At 48.4% G+C, this 15,601-nt stretch overlaps 8 protein-coding genes across 8 annotated transcripts; 6 read left to right on the top strand and 2 right to left on the bottom strand.

Annotated features, from left to right (window-relative positions):
• Positions 1-225: 225 nt before the first annotated feature.
• On the top strand, positions 226-1,697 carry N7447_002691 (uncharacterized protein; the record flags this gene model as incomplete). The annotated part of the gene is made up of 3 exons (XM_057226966.1): positions 226-565; positions 626-1,465; positions 1,516-1,697. 3 exons carry the CDS (start codon positions 226-228, stop codon positions 1,695-1,697), a joined length of 1,362 nt encoding a protein of 453 aa, XP_057090982.1.
• A 444-nt stretch (positions 1,698-2,141) lies between these two features.
• N7447_002690 (uncharacterized protein) lies at positions 2,142-3,096 on the top strand (the record flags this gene model as incomplete). The annotated part of the gene is made up of 2 exons (XM_057226965.1): positions 2,142-2,271; positions 2,414-3,096. The coding sequence occupies 2 exons, from the start codon at positions 2,142-2,144 to the stop codon at positions 3,094-3,096; spliced, it is 813 nt and encodes a 270-aa protein (XP_057090981.1).
• A 1,462-nt stretch (positions 3,097-4,558) lies between these two features.
• N7447_002689 (MARVEL domain-containing protein) lies at positions 4,559-5,290 on the top strand (the record flags this gene model as incomplete). The annotated part of the gene is made up of 5 exons (XM_057226964.1): positions 4,559-4,621; positions 4,677-4,848; positions 4,904-5,088; positions 5,141-5,187; positions 5,254-5,290. 5 exons carry the CDS (start codon positions 4,559-4,561, stop codon positions 5,288-5,290), a joined length of 504 nt encoding a protein of 167 aa, XP_057090980.1.
• A 743-nt stretch (positions 5,291-6,033) lies between these two features.
• N7447_002688 (uncharacterized protein) lies at positions 6,034-6,732 on the top strand (the record flags this gene model as incomplete). Its single annotated transcript, XM_057226963.1, has 1 exon — positions 6,034-6,732. One exon carries the CDS (start codon positions 6,034-6,036, stop codon positions 6,730-6,732), a length of 699 nt encoding a protein of 232 aa, XP_057090979.1.
• An 818-nt stretch (positions 6,733-7,550) lies between these two features.
• N7447_002687 (LCCL domain-containing protein) lies at positions 7,551-9,593 on the top strand (the record flags this gene model as incomplete). The annotated part of the gene is made up of 2 exons (XM_057226962.1): positions 7,551-8,041; positions 8,099-9,593. 2 exons carry the CDS (start codon positions 7,551-7,553, stop codon positions 9,591-9,593), a joined length of 1,986 nt encoding a protein of 661 aa, XP_057090978.1.
• A 1,082-nt stretch (positions 9,594-10,675) lies between these two features.
• N7447_002686 (putative serine/threonine-protein phosphatase) lies at positions 10,676-12,076 on the bottom strand (the record flags this gene model as incomplete). The annotated part of the gene is made up of 3 exons (XM_057226961.1): positions 10,676-10,918; positions 10,983-11,470; positions 11,527-12,076. 3 exons carry the CDS (start codon positions 12,074-12,076, stop codon positions 10,676-10,678), a joined length of 1,281 nt encoding a protein of 426 aa, XP_057090977.1.
• Positions 12,077-12,319: 243 nt separating this feature from the next.
• On the bottom strand, positions 12,320-14,181 carry N7447_002685 (tRNA threonylcarbamoyladenosine dehydratase; the record flags this gene model as incomplete). Its single annotated transcript, XM_057226960.1, has 3 exons — positions 12,320-13,578; positions 13,640-13,742; positions 13,822-14,181. 3 exons carry the CDS (start codon positions 14,179-14,181, stop codon positions 12,320-12,322), a joined length of 1,722 nt encoding a protein of 573 aa, XP_057090976.1.
• A 339-nt stretch (positions 14,182-14,520) lies between these two features.
• On the top strand, positions 14,521-14,788 carry N7447_002684 (uncharacterized protein; the record flags this gene model as incomplete). The annotated part of the gene is made up of 2 exons (XM_057226959.1): positions 14,521-14,681; positions 14,716-14,788. 2 exons carry the CDS (start codon positions 14,521-14,523, stop codon positions 14,786-14,788), a joined length of 234 nt encoding a protein of 77 aa, XP_057090975.1.
• Between the last annotated feature and the right edge of the window lie 813 nt (positions 14,789-15,601).

Below are 15,601 nucleotides of genomic sequence, written 5' to 3'. Positions count from 1 at the left end.
GGAGTCACGTGTAAGCTCCACGCGACGCGACAAAGCGTTCGCGATCATTAAATGTAGCCACCATCTTTTTTTTTTCAAACCCCAGTGTATTTCGAGGTATTCTCTTTGTCTAAATTGGGATACTGTGCTTAGCTGTACCCGACTAGTTGCCTCTTTTTTGCTTTGTTGGATTTTCTTTGTTCTAGCAACTCCATCTCATTTCGCACTAACAAGTGCTGATCGAATATGGCACGTCTCATTCACACACACCTGGACAAAGCAAACACCTCAGGTCCCTGCCCAAATTCATCAACATCATCACGAGAAGCATTTAATTCCGATAAAGAAAATCGGCATCAGGGTATCAATAAGAGAACTACTGCTGCGATGCCACCGCCGCGTGCACAGAATAAACGACCGCGACTGGCTGACCGCTCCTCGAATGCCCAGTCTGCCCGATCTGCGCAGTCGCAAGCATCATCTCAACGAACTAGCAGCGATACGCGATACTATGATCCTGATCAGGATCCCGAAGAGCGGAGAAGTGTACGGAGAGGACTTCGAGATCTGGGTAGGGAACTGAACGGTAGGTCGCTTTGTCTGGACTCGAGACTCGAGTGATAGTGCACTAACAGGTTTCACAAAGATACGCGAGGCGAGCTCATGCAGCCTGGAAATGATGGTATCCTCAACATTGTCGAACAAGCAAATCAATTCTACGCCAAAGTGAAACAAACCGCCGACGCCACGCTCGATTCGCGCATCCTCGTCAACACCGCCGATCTAACCCAAAAGAAAGCCACCCAGCTCGCTCTCGGTGACACCTCTGCCGGTATCGATGTAGACGAGTTCGTCTCCAAGTGTGTATCGTTCATGCGTCGCGGTCCAAACAACGCGACGGCTTCAACAAACGGCACACAGGGGCACCGAGGGCGCCCTGATCGAAGCCAAAGAGACCCCGATGCCAGTGACGAAGATGATGGGGATGCGATGAACTGGGATACGCTTGGCCGATCGGCCTGCTTTCCTAGCAATGCTCGTCCGGCAGTGTCCGGGTGGTTACTGGGGCCGTTGTCGGTACAGAAACGTACGCGTCAAATGACACAGCGAAGGGCAGCAGAACGTATTGATCCGACGCAAGCCGTGGCGCCCCGGGAAATGGCGCAGCAAGATCTTGGCCAGCAGGAAAGCTCGAATCTGACCCAGATCTGTTCCGAGATCAACAAGCTGCTCGCCAACAGCCAGTATGAGCGCGAGAGAGACGCTACGAAAGAGCTTGAAAGCCAAGAAGATCTTACCCCAGAGAAAGCGCAAGAAATCATGGATAAGCACAGCGTGGCAGACGACGGGGGGATCCCCTTGTTTCGCTTCTGTATCAATCCGAAATCTTTCGGGCAGAGTGTGGAAAACCTGTTCTATGTGAGTTTCCTAGTGCGAGACGGTACAGTGGGTGTATCAGTAGATAGTCGCAAACTGCCGACCCTGCGTGAGTATTCTTCAACATGACTGGTTGATGAAGCACTAATCATTTAGTAGATGCGGCCGCACCGTTCGCCCCCAGTGAAGCTCAAAAGAAGGGCGTGCAAAAACATCAGGCGGTCTTTAGCCTAGACCACGAAACGTGGTACGAACTCATCGATGTTTTCAATATTCAGGACTCTATCATCCCCCATCGCGAAGAGAAACAACAAGAGACTGGCACGAGTTGGTATGCTTAGGCTCCTTCTGAAGACACGATTCCACGAGTGTATTTTGCAAGATACCCCTTGAACTTTTTTTGCCTTGCGTTGGTCAATAATTTAGCTTTGTGTGAATATGCCAGTTTTCTATGACATGTAGTTCAAGAGTACGCCTAAATGGCACAATGGACAAATTCCAAATCAATAAACTAAGTCACTTGTAATGTATATAAGTATATCAAATTAGTCAACTCAAAGCACTGCCGAGGTCTTTCTCATAGATCTAGCCAAAGTGGGGAGACAAGCCTACGTCATGGCCTGGCCACTTTCTTTTCCGAACTTCTTAACCCTGCTCTTCAGTTTATTATTTTATTATCAACTTTTCTGCTAGCGTGAGCTTTATCATATCGAAGACACATACACTGAAGCATCCAACGCCAGCTCTCGGCCTCGAAAAGCACAAAGAAAAGGAAACGCGCCAAAATGCCACAGCTGTTTCCAACGAACCCTTCTGCGACCATGGTAATTCGCCATGTGACGCCAGAAATTGTGACCATGAGTCTGCCATTCTCACGATTTGGATGCCTGCAGTTCGGCGGTCGAGGGACGCTGGGTAAGTACCGAACCCTTACAGAGCCCACTCACCAGGCGCATACCACCTTGGGTGACAGGGGATGACGTGCAGCCATGTCAAGCCCACGGGGAAAGGGGGGCCATGTTTACGATCTAGTGCTAACACTCCTTGCATGCGACAGTCAAGCTTGCCACCGGCTCCCTCGCAGTATTTTCGCCCGTCAGCCTAACGCCCGAAGTCCGCGAGACTGTTGAATCCCTCGGCGGAAACGTCAAATATATCACAGCGCCAGATATCGAACACCACCTCAACCTCACCCCGTGGAAGGATGCATACCCACAAGCAGAGATCTTGGCCCCAGAGGGTCTCTATGAGAAGCGGCAATCAAATCCGGAGTTCCAAGACACCCCATTCAAACACATATTCAAGAAGGATGATCAACTGCCGCGGTCGATCTCGAAGGAGTTCGATGCTGAGTTTGACAGCGAATATGTGTATGGCCATGGATCGTGCGAGTTGGTATTTTTGCATAAGCCCACGCGCACCGTCATCGAGGCGGATCTGCTCTTCAACCTGCCCGCTAAGGAACAGTATTCCAAGACCCCCGAAGCGGAGACTAATTTCTTGACGAAGCTTATTATGCCCCTATTGTCTACCAAGCCACCGGCTACATGGCACAGGCGGTTCGCGTGGTATATTCTCTCGTCGCAAGATCGGGCTGCGTTCAATGAGTCTATGAGAAGGATTGATCAGTGGGACTTTGATCGTTTGATTCCATGCCATGGTGATACTATTGAGACTGGCTCCAAGGGGATATTCCGCGATGTGATGGCATGGCACTTGGAACAGAAGAAGAATACATAATTCTTCTTTTCTCGAAACTATTGTAACATATGTGTTTTTATTTTGACTCAGGATTTGCGGATGGGAGGTCATTGTGTATCGGCATGTAATTTTTCTTTTTTTGGGATTATGTAGGCAGCATTATTTCAAATTTGATCTTCTCTCTTGGCTTTACCAGTTATCCTCGTTATTGCGGCCATTGCTATTCATAGTATCAATGGCCCAATAACTATATTCGCTCAGATTGTAAACTTTGTATCGCCCCGCATGTTCCTGAGCTCTTCCTGCATGTAGCTTCGATGTTTTGCTATGTCTGCCTAATTCTGCATCTCCACTTGCTCAGAGGTGAAATGCTAGTAATTTGGAAGTAATTTTACAGTTAAGAAGCAGAATAATTCGACATCCTCATCAAAGATCATATAAAAATATAAAAATAAACAAAACCAAGCTTGTCAAGTCCCACTCCGTGGCCCCACGTCATAAGGCTGAGAGGCGAGCAATGGTCAGATGACTTTAAGCATGATGTCAGTGTCGTCAGAGGTGTCTACAGGTACAAGGGGGTCTTCGCTTCAAACCGGATCTCCCCTGTCGACTATGGCTCGGCAATTAACAACGTATGTATAGACGCACCTGCCAGACAACAATGATCGCCCTGAGTGGAGACCAAACCCAATTCTGGAGAAAATCAGAGCTATCACCAATAGTCGATGGGATCGGCAGTCAACTCACTCAAAAACCAAGCCACTGAAGTATATCACAATCCAGCACCGAAGAGCCCGTATTCTGGGCCAGCACATCGCCACGGGGCATTTTCTAACATGGGAAGGCTGGGCCTGGGGAACACAGGGATGATGATATGGAGGCAGCAGTGCTATCCAAATACTTCCAGGGCTATGCAGTACCTGTATCCCCTTATTTCCTGACAGCCCATAGGCCCACTCCTTGCTCCGATCGGGTCTTGAGGAGCATTCAGCCACAGTCCACATCAGCGGTCAGTCCGCCACGAAAAGTCGATCTCTTACCCATCTAAGCTGGTTGGGCACGTTTTGTTCACGGCACTTTTGACCAAAAGTGACCTCGGATTGTTCGAAAGAACTCGCTAGACTCCGTACATAGAAAGGATCTAATGACATCAGTAGGCTCGAATTGACTCTATTGGTTGCGCCTAATGCAAGCTGTGCGTTATTTTGGATTCTTTTTACTTGAATTTAGCGTTTCGACTATTATTATTATTATTATTATTATTATTATTATTAGGTTCTCACATTTGGCCCTTGCTTGGAAGACACACTGTCGCTCTCTCTCAGGGTTTGCCTGTCTGTGCGACCTAACATGTTATATAGCTTCTTGTTTCCCCCAGCCCACACCTCTTCATCTCCCCCCACACAACTTCTTGCACAAGCCTAACACATTATTTCCTTGTAAAACCATATCCTTCGGGTTTATTAAAGGAAAAGCTTGTTGGTTTGACCACACTTCAACAATGCCCGTCATTTCACGTCTCGCGTCTATCATCCTCCGCGTTGCGGAGATCGCCTTTGCGGCCGTGAGTAACCCTGATATATACCAACTTGTGTAAGCCGCATCTGACTCTTCTTTAGGTCGTCGCTGGTGTTATCGGACACTACCTAGCCGAGATCAACCATAGCAGCGCAGATGTTGATTGGTGGCCCCAGTCGCGATGGATCTATACTGAAGTAATCGCCGGCTTGTCGATATTTCTAGGTCTCATATGGCTGATTCCGTTCTCGTCGGGGTTCTTTTCCTGGCCTAGTACGTGCTAGATATGCTACCTGTTGAATATAGGCCAATGCTTACTGGGATATAGTGGACATTATTATTTCGCTTGCCTGGTTCGCTGCCTTCGGTGTCCTCGTCGACACCCTCCACCACATGCCCTGCGGCAGCATCTGGTCTTGGCGCTTTAGAGGGGATCAGATGTGTGGCCGGTGGAAGGCAGCCGAGGCTTTCAGCTTCCTTTCTGCTATTATCTGGCTTGCTTCTGCTATTGTGGTATGTGATAAGAGTGTCCAGCCCACATGAATAGATACTAATAAGCCTTTAGGGGATCTGGTTCACCTTCCGGGTTCGTGACAGCACCACTGATAGAGTGTAAGTGACCGATCCAAACCATCGAATAACACAGTATTAATTGATTGATACTGACATCCTGAACAGTCACCGCCGCCGCTGGGGTCGTCGCTCCGCTGTCTAGATAATAATATGGACTCATCAAGTCTCTGCATAGCAGAAATCAACACCAGTACTCGGTCGTGCACGACCCAGTATGTGCATCCATCCTCGCACTCGGCACAATACCAGTGATATCAATTCATTTGTGATATTTTTTTGTTTGTTTCCATGTTATCTTCTCGCGCTCACCTCATGATTTGGAGGACCATGACTTACGACTTACGTTGATACCCTTGGTGGAATAATATCTTGGTGCTTTGTTTGCAATTTGGCTCTTGATCTTGGTGTAAACTGACTCCTTTTGCAACATATTCTTAAGACATGCAGTTCCTTTGGACATTATTTCATATAGCAATGGGACCTTGTATCCTAATTAACCACGCTATGCACGTTGGTTCAATAGTTCTTTTGTTACACCCTCGCCTAGTTCCCGGTACCCGGCCAGAGTAATAAAGAATCGCCAACAAGGCCATTATATCACAGATCCCCTTATTTTATATGTTTCCTTTTTCGCCTTTGTTTTCTTATCTTTTAATCACCTTTTTGTTTTTATTCCCAGCAATAACCTCCTCGTTGTTGGGAGTGCGGCATCTAAGTAATATAAATAGGCCGTCTCGGACCTTCATACAATATTCCGTCGAGCCAGAACAGTTCGCTCTTGCTGACTTCCCAGAATTAGTGATTAATTCTTCCTGGCCATCATTACCACGACTCGTCACAGTCTATTCCGCCACACGATTAGGTTTTTGATATCGGCAAGAAACCATGTCGGTGATGTTAGACAGCACTTCGTCCCGGCTCTTTCAGACTACGCGCGATGGATTCCAGTCCTGCTGCCAGCAGCTCATTGATGACATCCTGCACAATGGGTTATCGCCTGAGGATGAGCTTGCTGGTAGGGTGGGTCAGCTTCATCGGTCATTAGAACAGCTTAAACGAGCCGGACAGATGATGGCCATTGACTGCCCGACCAATGAGCTTGTGCGTGTTGTACCTACTGGATTTTTCACCATTCTAATCGACCGCCCCGGACAGATCCCGATGTCCGAGTTTGATTGGGCCTGCCTTTATACCACTGACACTTTGAACATGCTGACCGATGACTTTTTGCGCCACAGGTCCCCCACTGACGTTGCCCGCAACATTGAGACGCAGTCATTCCTCTGGGATTTAGCTGTGCCGTTCCCTATAACGATTTCCCGGGCTGAAGATACCGCCCCAGCACCATATGTCAACGATCTTCAGATCCCTCGAGCTGATTGTTTCTCTCTTATGAATACTCGGATTCCGGTGAGACCTCGCCCTCCTCCAGTCGACACTTATGTGGCTTATAACCGCCCTGTTCCTGGTCCTTATACCCCTGCCTTGCCCCTACGACCTGCTCCTGGGTTCGAACCTAAGTCTGAGCCTGAGTCACCTCTAGCTGCTGAGACTGGAGGTCTTTATATGAGACCCAGCATATAGCCACCGTAAACTCTTAATCTGTCCGTGAGTTGCCTTCTACCATTCCCGTTTTTCGTCACAAATTGATGGTAAATCGGCTACGAGCATAACTACCTTGGGCGCCGTGTAGGCCCCTTTTGCACCAAAATCTTGGCCATCCTAATTGTTTTGATTTAATTTTCTCGCCCGTGTCACTGGTCTCTAGATATTATATTGAGGTCCACTAGGCTGATTAATATCTAACCCATGGCTATTTCAGATTGTTGATTTATTTTCCAATTTGATAGAGAAAATCCTAATGAAGGATTCTTGTTTGCTGTAAATCTTAGTTTTTCAATATATCCGCAGTTTTTGTAATGTCTAGTTGTAATCTTTTCTATTATGTCCCACAGAAATGTCTAAACTGCTAGCGATTGTTGTAAATTATAAAGTTGCTACCTAATGCCTCTAAAGAGGTTTCCTCTGTAGATACCTCCAGAGCTTCTCGCAAATATATACCTTCAGATTGCCGTTGCATCTGTCTTATACTACAGCCTCACCAGTTTGTTTCTTTCTTTTAAAGTCTCAACAAGCTCTCATTCGAGGGTATTGCAGAACATGGTCTTGTCTCAGTAGGCCTGTTATCTCGCCACACATCTTTGAAGAACTGTAGGGTTGAATATTCATTTTTTTGATATTATGGAAGATGAGATGCCGGATTTGATATCCCCGGAGCAACAATCCGGATGACTAAAAGCCAAGAAATTCCAGGAACGTCGAGTTCGATATTGAAAATGAGGAATTCCACTTCCTTCCCCCTGATAGCTCCAGAGCTCAGGTAAAAATTTTGTAAATATAAAATGCAGTCGCGACCGGAGTCTAGGGCAAGTGCGCGATCGCCCTCGCCAGATAAGTCGACCGAGTATCCTTTACAGGAGATCGGGTCGCAATACAAGGATGATGCCCGCGACAGTGATGAACTAAGCTTCGACTTGGAATTAGGCGATGTGCCTCTTCTGCCCTCAGAAGTCCACGACATGGAGGCCCAATCGGAGAAAGTCGAGCGCGATCCGCCGTTTTCTTGTACGCCCTCGGGATTCTGTGCATGGCTCCGTGGCCCAACGCCGCCGCATGTCTATCACATTAACCCTTGGTTCGCTCGTTTACAGGCTGCGCCGGCGCGTCTGATTGATCAGAAATTTCCGCACAGAAACTCAAAGATTGCGCTCCTTTTTGGTGGTTTAATCTTTTGGATAGTCGTGTTCTTCGTGTCCCTGAAAGCTTCTTTTGCGGGTCAAGATGTTCCGGGGTATGGGCAGCCCGTCAAGCTGTCGTGTCACCACCGTTTATGGTGTGTTTCTATTTTTATCCTTAATCAGATCTCGTGAACCTGACCATATCTATATAGGAGCAATGCCACGAATTGCGGACTGAATGGTGATTCTTGTCGTCCATTCGAGGACCAATCCTTCGCGTTCCGATGCCCCTCGGGTTGTGCAGCGGCGATTCTCTTGGAGCCATATGTTGTTGGCGACCAGGAGCTCAATTACCGACCGTTAGTCGTGGGAGGTAAGCCATTTAAGGTGGATGGTCATAACAGCGGCACTTACCGCGGCGATTCGTCAATTTGCGCGTCGGCACTGCATGCAGGTCTAATTGATGATGCGAGGGGCGGATGTGGCATCCTGCACCGCACCGGCGAGCAGAAAAGCTTCCAGTCGGTCACGCAACACGGAATTGAAAGCATCGAGTTTCTCTCGAGTTTCCCAATGTCATTCCGACTCGGTAATGAAGCGTCCACGCCAGACTCTAACGAGACAACCCCGATCAAATGTTCTGATGCGCGCTGGTCGCTCTTCGCCTTCACATTGATCTGGACCACAATCTTGTCATTGGTCGTGACCTCGGCACCGGCGTTCTATTCCATGATCTATTTTATTGTCTGGTTCCAAGTCGCCATGGCGTCCGACCCACCCTCGATGGGGAGCTACTATGACCTTGTGTCAATTGCGCTCGGTCGATTCTTACCTGGTGCATTTGTAGGATTTGTGTTGTATTACTTCTGCGTCCGGCACACACTCAAAGATCTGGATGCACACTGGGACAAGACTGTTCTGTGGCTGGGCGGCTGCTGGGTTGGCGCTCTGAATACAGACACATTTGATCGTATTCCGATCTCTCGCCTCACGCCCCACGATATCCAGCAGCAACCGGGTGCTCTTATGGCTCTCATCATTGTTCTTGGCTCTTTAGTCGCAATCGCGTTTGGTCAAGCACACTGTTTCCGTCGCGAGGGTCGCTTCTTCCCTACGATAAGCATCTACGGCGTCCTTGTTGCAATTGTTCTCATCCTTGTCGCCGTTCCGAACATGAACTTACGCATCCACCACTATATTCTTTCTCTGCTCTTCCTACCGGGAACAACTATGCAAACGCGACCCAGCCTCCTATACTCAGGTATCCTTATTGGTCTTTTTATAAACGGCATCGCCCGCTGGGGCTTCGATTCGATCCTCCAAACCCCAGCCGCTCTCCTTGATGGTGCGAAACTTGGTACCGTTCCACCAAAGATATATCCTCCTTCCTTGACGGATGCGAACAACCTCGTCTTCTCGTTCCCAGACCTCGAGCCCCATGCCGACGGCCTCAGTGTCTTGGTCAACGACGTCGAGCGCTTCCAGGTCTTCCGACCTAAGGATGGCAAGCATTTGCCGGATTTCACTTGGTCTCGTACTTATCCCAACGAGTTGGAGTATTTCCGTTTTGGACTCGTTCACACTAATTCTTTGGGAGGTCTTTGGTATGAAGACTTTTCTCCACCTGCCGTTTGGGGCGCTGATGGTAATTTTGTTTTCCCTGATCCTGAGATCCCCTCCGAGGATTCTGAATCCGGATCCGAATAGAGAACTGTGTATATGCCATATGTGAATACCGTCATTCTTCTGTTGAAATGGATATTTTTAATAGTTTCGTGACGCATGGGCTCTGGGCTTTGGGATCTTTGTTGATAGTTATCTTCCCTCCTGTACACTAAACCATTTTAAGGTTCCAGCTCACGTCCGTGTTAAGATCACCATATCATTTCATAGTTATAATTTTGAGAGTTGTTGAAATAAACATGGGCTGTATTGCGGCTCGTACCACTGATTCCAGCCGTCGGTACCATGGTTCCTCCAGCTTACTAGCTGACTCCTGCTTCACAAGCGGGATCGCCTGTATCTCACTGTCCCCTGCCCGCTCAGGGTGCTTCCTAGCCTCCATCTATGATGTGCGGTTAGGCTTGTGTGCTTTGTGTGGGCGCCTGTCTCGCTGTTGATAAAGTCCATGTCGTTTTCGTTGGGGGCATTGCCATTGGAGTGTCCAAGGTGAGGATGGTGAAGGGCTTGTTTGGCTTATTTGTAGGTTTAAGAAGAGTTGCCTCGAGGTTAAGTGTGGATGGGTTGTTGGAACCATGTTTATGGAGCGTGGTTGATGAGGTTACGTTGATATTGACTGCGTTGGTGGAGATGGAGATTCTCCAAAGACTTGTTGAAGGATGTTTGTCATGGCGATGATTGTTGACGGGGCTTAGCTAAGTTAGAACTAGATGAACTAGTTTCAATGAGTAGGTTTGATATTCCTGGTTTCTATTTGCACCACTTCAACAACCCGTCATAGTCTCCTTGATATCAGGTAGCGAGCGTACGTAGACACTTTCTTGGGGAGCAACTAGGGCTATACTCTTCTTATTTTGCCCCTTGTCTGGGCGGGGAAAACATTGTTCTGACTCGTTTTCTAGAAACATTACATCATGGCTTTGGCACTTTTGTGGTGCTTATACACGTCATTGAAAATTCTACTAAAAGACGGGCATTTCGCCTAGTAGTTGTCCATCCTCAGTGACCGTTCCCCACGTCTGCTATTATATAGCTAGCATACAATCTATGGCCAAGAACATCGAATAATTTGCCTGTAAAGCTGGACTCAAAGAAACCATGAAGAACTGTCATTCCTTGAGATGATTACGACACGATACCTGTACAATACTTTGCTTTCCGCCGTCCTCTATAACCAAAGCTGTGAGTTTTCCCCCCTTCACACAACCGGAGTCAAGGCCCTTTGTAAATGTGCGGATAGAAAGAGAGGTAGCAGCATCATGGCCATAGACAACAGTCATGGTGTTCGCAAGAGGATCTTCAGTTGAAGTCTCGAGGCTTGAGTATAATTTTGATTGATGTTTATCAAACATCTAGATTGAAAGTATGTCAGCATGGCGACAAGATTAGAGTGGATTATAGAAGAACAGTCCATACTTTAGCCCAATTCATGCCCTTCTTTTTCGGACTGGGTACATGCGTATCTAGATCAATAGTCCGCATAGTCATCACGCTAGCAGGGTCTTGCTTCGCAAGCTCGACGCCCGGCACTAGACCAGCATGAACGACTACCACCTGGCCCATGCCTGGAACCTGGCCGACATTCAGGATCATTGGGCAGTTTTCTAGCCACTGAGCTTGTTCGTCGCTCAAAGACCGCGCGAGTGCACGCTGGCCAAGTTCTCTGGAGTCAAAACGAGAGCCTTCATCGTCATCGGGGGTTGCGAGAGTTTTTGTCTTCGCCATCTCCTGTCGAAGAAGCAAAACCCGGTCCTCGTGGTTCCCACGGACACTAGATGCCGAAAGCTGTCGAGCTAAGTCCACGACTCCTGGACTGTTTGGTCCCTTGTTGATCAGGTCACCGACAAAGATAAGATGGTCGCCACCTTTTTGGTTGAAGGAGACTTTTTCAAGAAGTTGCACCACTGTTGTAGGCTCGTCAATTTTAAGAATTCCCGTACTTTGAGGGGACATGTCTTACACTCCTCTTTACAGCCATGCACATCGCCCACAATAATTAGCCGCTTCCGACTAGATTTCTCTGCATCCACTCCCACTAGATCCCCAGGCACCAAGTCTGGGTCCAATGTATGCATCTGAATCAAGCCGTCGAATTGAGGGGGCGAATTTGCCCCGAACAGCCCAATTCTCTCTGTCTTAGATGTCGGATCGAGTGAGTGCAATAGCGAGTTTTGCTCTTGTATTCGCGAGGAAAGCATCCGCCAACCGATGCATACAAATATAAACAATGCAGCGTAGATCATCACACAACGCCGAAACCGTGGCGCGGAAGCTACTGAGAGAGCCATCTGGGACCATCCCGGGGATTTGATGTCATCCGCCGAGCTGGAGCCGCGCTGGAGACCTCCAATGTCTCTAGATTGCCATCCATTTCTGGCAGAATCAATCAATGGGCGAGGATTTTGTGCAAATTGATTTGAGTAGGAGGGATGGTGGGTTGTGGTCGGGTGGAAGTCGTTTTCTGCGCTGTTGGGCTCAAAGTCGCGCGGGTAGGAGTCGCGAGACGCCATTCTCCTGCGCCCGAGATGGGCTTTATATCCTTGGATCAGGGAGTATCGTATGCTTCATATGTGCTTTATCTGGTCAAGTTGAGCGGGAGTGAATGTGAAGAGGCAGAAAAAGCTTATCCCAGGCTCTGACGTATATCTACCCGCTTTCTCCTATTAGGTCCGTAGAAATCCTTGTCTGTACATTCTTTATGCTGATGTTTCAAACTCCATTTTTGTCCTTTTGGTTTATTTGTACATTTTAAACTATCCCCGGTACTGATCATACTCTTCCGCTTCCCGTCTCCGCAAGTTTACACGCTGGATAACAGCCTCATCGTATACCTCTTCCACCTTCATGCCGCCCTTGAGTACCTTGTCCTCGTGTTTGAGTGCTTCCTCCTTAGTCATGCAAACTATCTCACTGAGGTTTATCGGGATGGTCTTTTGTCCTTCTTTCTCGAGGCTCAAATCCATATTCCATCCGTGAGCAGGAGTTTGCCAGGGAATGAGAGCCAGTCTAGTAGACAAGCCGCTGACCGCACTCTTCCCTCGGTATACTTCCTCCACAAGGAATGCAATGTCATGCTTGCTAAGCGGTAAGCGAAGCCCCACGGTATCTTGACCGGTGACTTGTCTGATCATTCGTTCATACGAGTTTAGCAAAGCACTCAAGATGGTATCGTAGAGTTTCTCGCGGCCCTTGGCACCCATGTTATAATCAAGCGGGTAGCCAGTAATAGTGCAGATAACGTGGTTGGCTACCGTGTAACCAAAGACTGCAGGCATGGTTCCCAGTACTGGGAGGATGCGGGCTCGGAAGTCAGGAAGAACACTAAGCTCACCAACTTGACCTTTGGTATATTCATCTTCGGGAAGAGGAAGTAGAGTAGCCTTGCCCGGGCCCGGTTTCTCTGTCGAGAACACGGCTGCAATGCCAGACGAAACACCGAGACACTTCAGCCTGCGGCGTGTACTGCGGGACAGAGGATCATCGGTACTGAGCGAAATGTCACCGACCACAACGCGAGTCGGGTCCGACTTGCATCCTGCACCCATCGACGAAATCACAGGCAAGGAATTCGAGTGGCAGTAGTGTAACAACTCTACCTTGGATGCAATGTTATCGATACAATCCAAAACAAAATCCGGTCGACGGCCCTCTCCATCGTGTGTCAGAGACCACGGGCCGAGGAGATCCTCAGACGCGGCCTTTCCATAGAGCTCATTCCGGCAATCGAACATGACCCACGGTGCGACTTGTTCCAATCGCCTCCGGATACAGTGAACCTTCGGTGTGCCAACATCAGCCAATGTTGCAAGGGCGTGTCGGTTCAATGATGATAGTGTGACCTGATCGAAATCGATGAGCCGGATTTTGGAGACGCCCGATCGGGCCAGTGAGGCTGCGGCATGCGAACCGACACCACCACAGCCGACAACGACAACAAATGATGATCGAAGCTTAGCAAGGCCTTCATCGCCGAGGAACACACGGTTGCGGGCAAGCTGCTCAAGAATCAAGTCTACCAAAGCAAGACAGGCCGAGTCAGATAGGTTCAAGGAAGTCATAGAAAGGTCACATACCATCATCGTAGTCTCCCCGTTGCGCTCTGCGAGCCAAAGCTGCACCGCGCTCATCCTCCTTGCTCAGCTGTACTTCATTCGAGGCGGCGCCAAAATCGGTGAGCTATAGGTTCTCTGAATCAGTTCTTTTTGTCCTGTAGCTTGCTAGGCACTGAATGCGCAGGTTCACCGGCGCAACTCACCATTTCCGCAGGATTCAAATCATCTAAGCTCGGGATTGAAGCCTTCAGATCATGAACAGCTTCCTTGCGCTTGTATGACTGGTACCCAAGGATAGCACCTGCGACAGCTGCGCCTGACACAACAGCTGCTGTCGCAAGCTGTCCGTGGGAGGAACCAGCCTGACGGTGGAGCCAAGAAGACATGCTTCCAATCACACCCTTGTCGTCTGTATCCTGGGTATTTCCCGGGTTGGTTTGGTTTTCGTGGGAGGTGTCTCGGTCAAGTTTGTTATATCTGGTATCCAGTTCGTCAGAATCGAATCCGTAGTCGAGGTCGGCACCATTGGGCTCTTGCCACCATTTGGATGCTGGGGGACCCATGATCGATGTTGGGTGTACTGACCATCACAAGTAGTCGACCGGTGCAGACATGAACTTTTAATAACGGAATGCATATGCAAGCAAATGCGTTCATCGGTAGAACGACGCTGGCTATCACGTGCCGCGGTCCCAGGGTTTGTGCGGGGACTAAGTAAGGCGGTAGGAAAGGCGGTAAACGTACTACCGCACCTGCCCACCTGATAACACGCGTGCTATCCCCCAAAACCCTACAATTGCGAGTCTCTGGCCAATTACCCCCTAACAATGTCACTTATGCTCTTGCATCATCTCATCCGATAGAAAGTTGTTGTTGACAAGCCGGTTCAGCTATCAGTATCGATGCCACGCTGCAGCCTGTCTGAGAAGGTCACGTCTAGGCACAGCTTGGTAGAATCTGATAATACTTTGCCAGTCAACGCCAACAACCACTTCTTATCGCTTGAGAAGATGCAACAGCGACGCACTCATTGGGTTTACTTCTTTCCTATTCATCACGAAAGGTATGTCTTTCCAAAATAATTCCCCAGTCTCTAGCTACAATGCAGATTCAGTGGAATATCTTATGCCAAGTCTTGATGACGATAACCCTCACAAGAGCTTTTCATGACATGTCGGTTGAATGAACCCGTCGGGCCATGGACTTCATCCCCCTGACACCTCGGAGTGGAAGAAGACATCGGCCCATAAGTGTATGATTGAACAATGAACAGAAATCTGAAGAGACTCGGGCCTTTGATATTTCTTGTTGTGTGTTGTCTGGTATCGTGCCAATAATTGAATCTGTTCAATGTGTTCAACTAACGTCGCCCAGCATTGCTGTATATATTCTAGGTCTCCAAATATCACTTTTTCGGTTTTCTACGCCAATCCTCCTATGCCCTGCCGAATCATAAATCCATTATGAAATGTTCCAGATCCCATTCTCATGTAATAGCCCAGTGACGAAAAAATGCTGTTACATACTCCGAGGCCCTGTATATGTGCTTCGTCTGTACGCCTTTCAAGGAAACGACAAGCACGCCGGTGACGAGTGACAAAACATGGTAGTTTTCAATCTGAGGGCAAATTTTATTACCAATCTGTGTTGGCGATCTTGGAGGCTTCTTCCCCGAATCAATGCACAATGCTTGTTTTATTTGGTCTGGTGGCTGGTTTCTAATAGCTTTTATTTAGCCTTTGATGCGGTATCAAATACAAATTGTTCCATTTCTTCAACTAGCGTTGGTTTACTCTCAGATATGCTTCTTAGGGACCATCACGATTTAGCTGCTGCAACTCGGCAAACCTGATAGAAGGCTGTGGCTGACCCGAAATCATTCCATAACCATCCTCCCCAAGCCTCACAAATCCAGCGAAGCTGTTCAGTTTATGTTCGGTTCAACTGTACCTGTCGAACCATCACTTGGCACCCCATTCTTGG

This window comes from Penicillium robsamsonii, assembly GCF_028829455.1.
Source record: "Penicillium robsamsonii strain IBT 29466 chromosome Unknown utg000001l_segment0_segment0, whole genome shotgun sequence".
NCBI classification, from domain to species: Eukaryota; Fungi; Ascomycota; class Eurotiomycetes; order Eurotiales; family Aspergillaceae; genus Penicillium; species Penicillium robsamsonii.
This window is presented reverse-complemented; position numbering and strand designations above follow the sequence as displayed.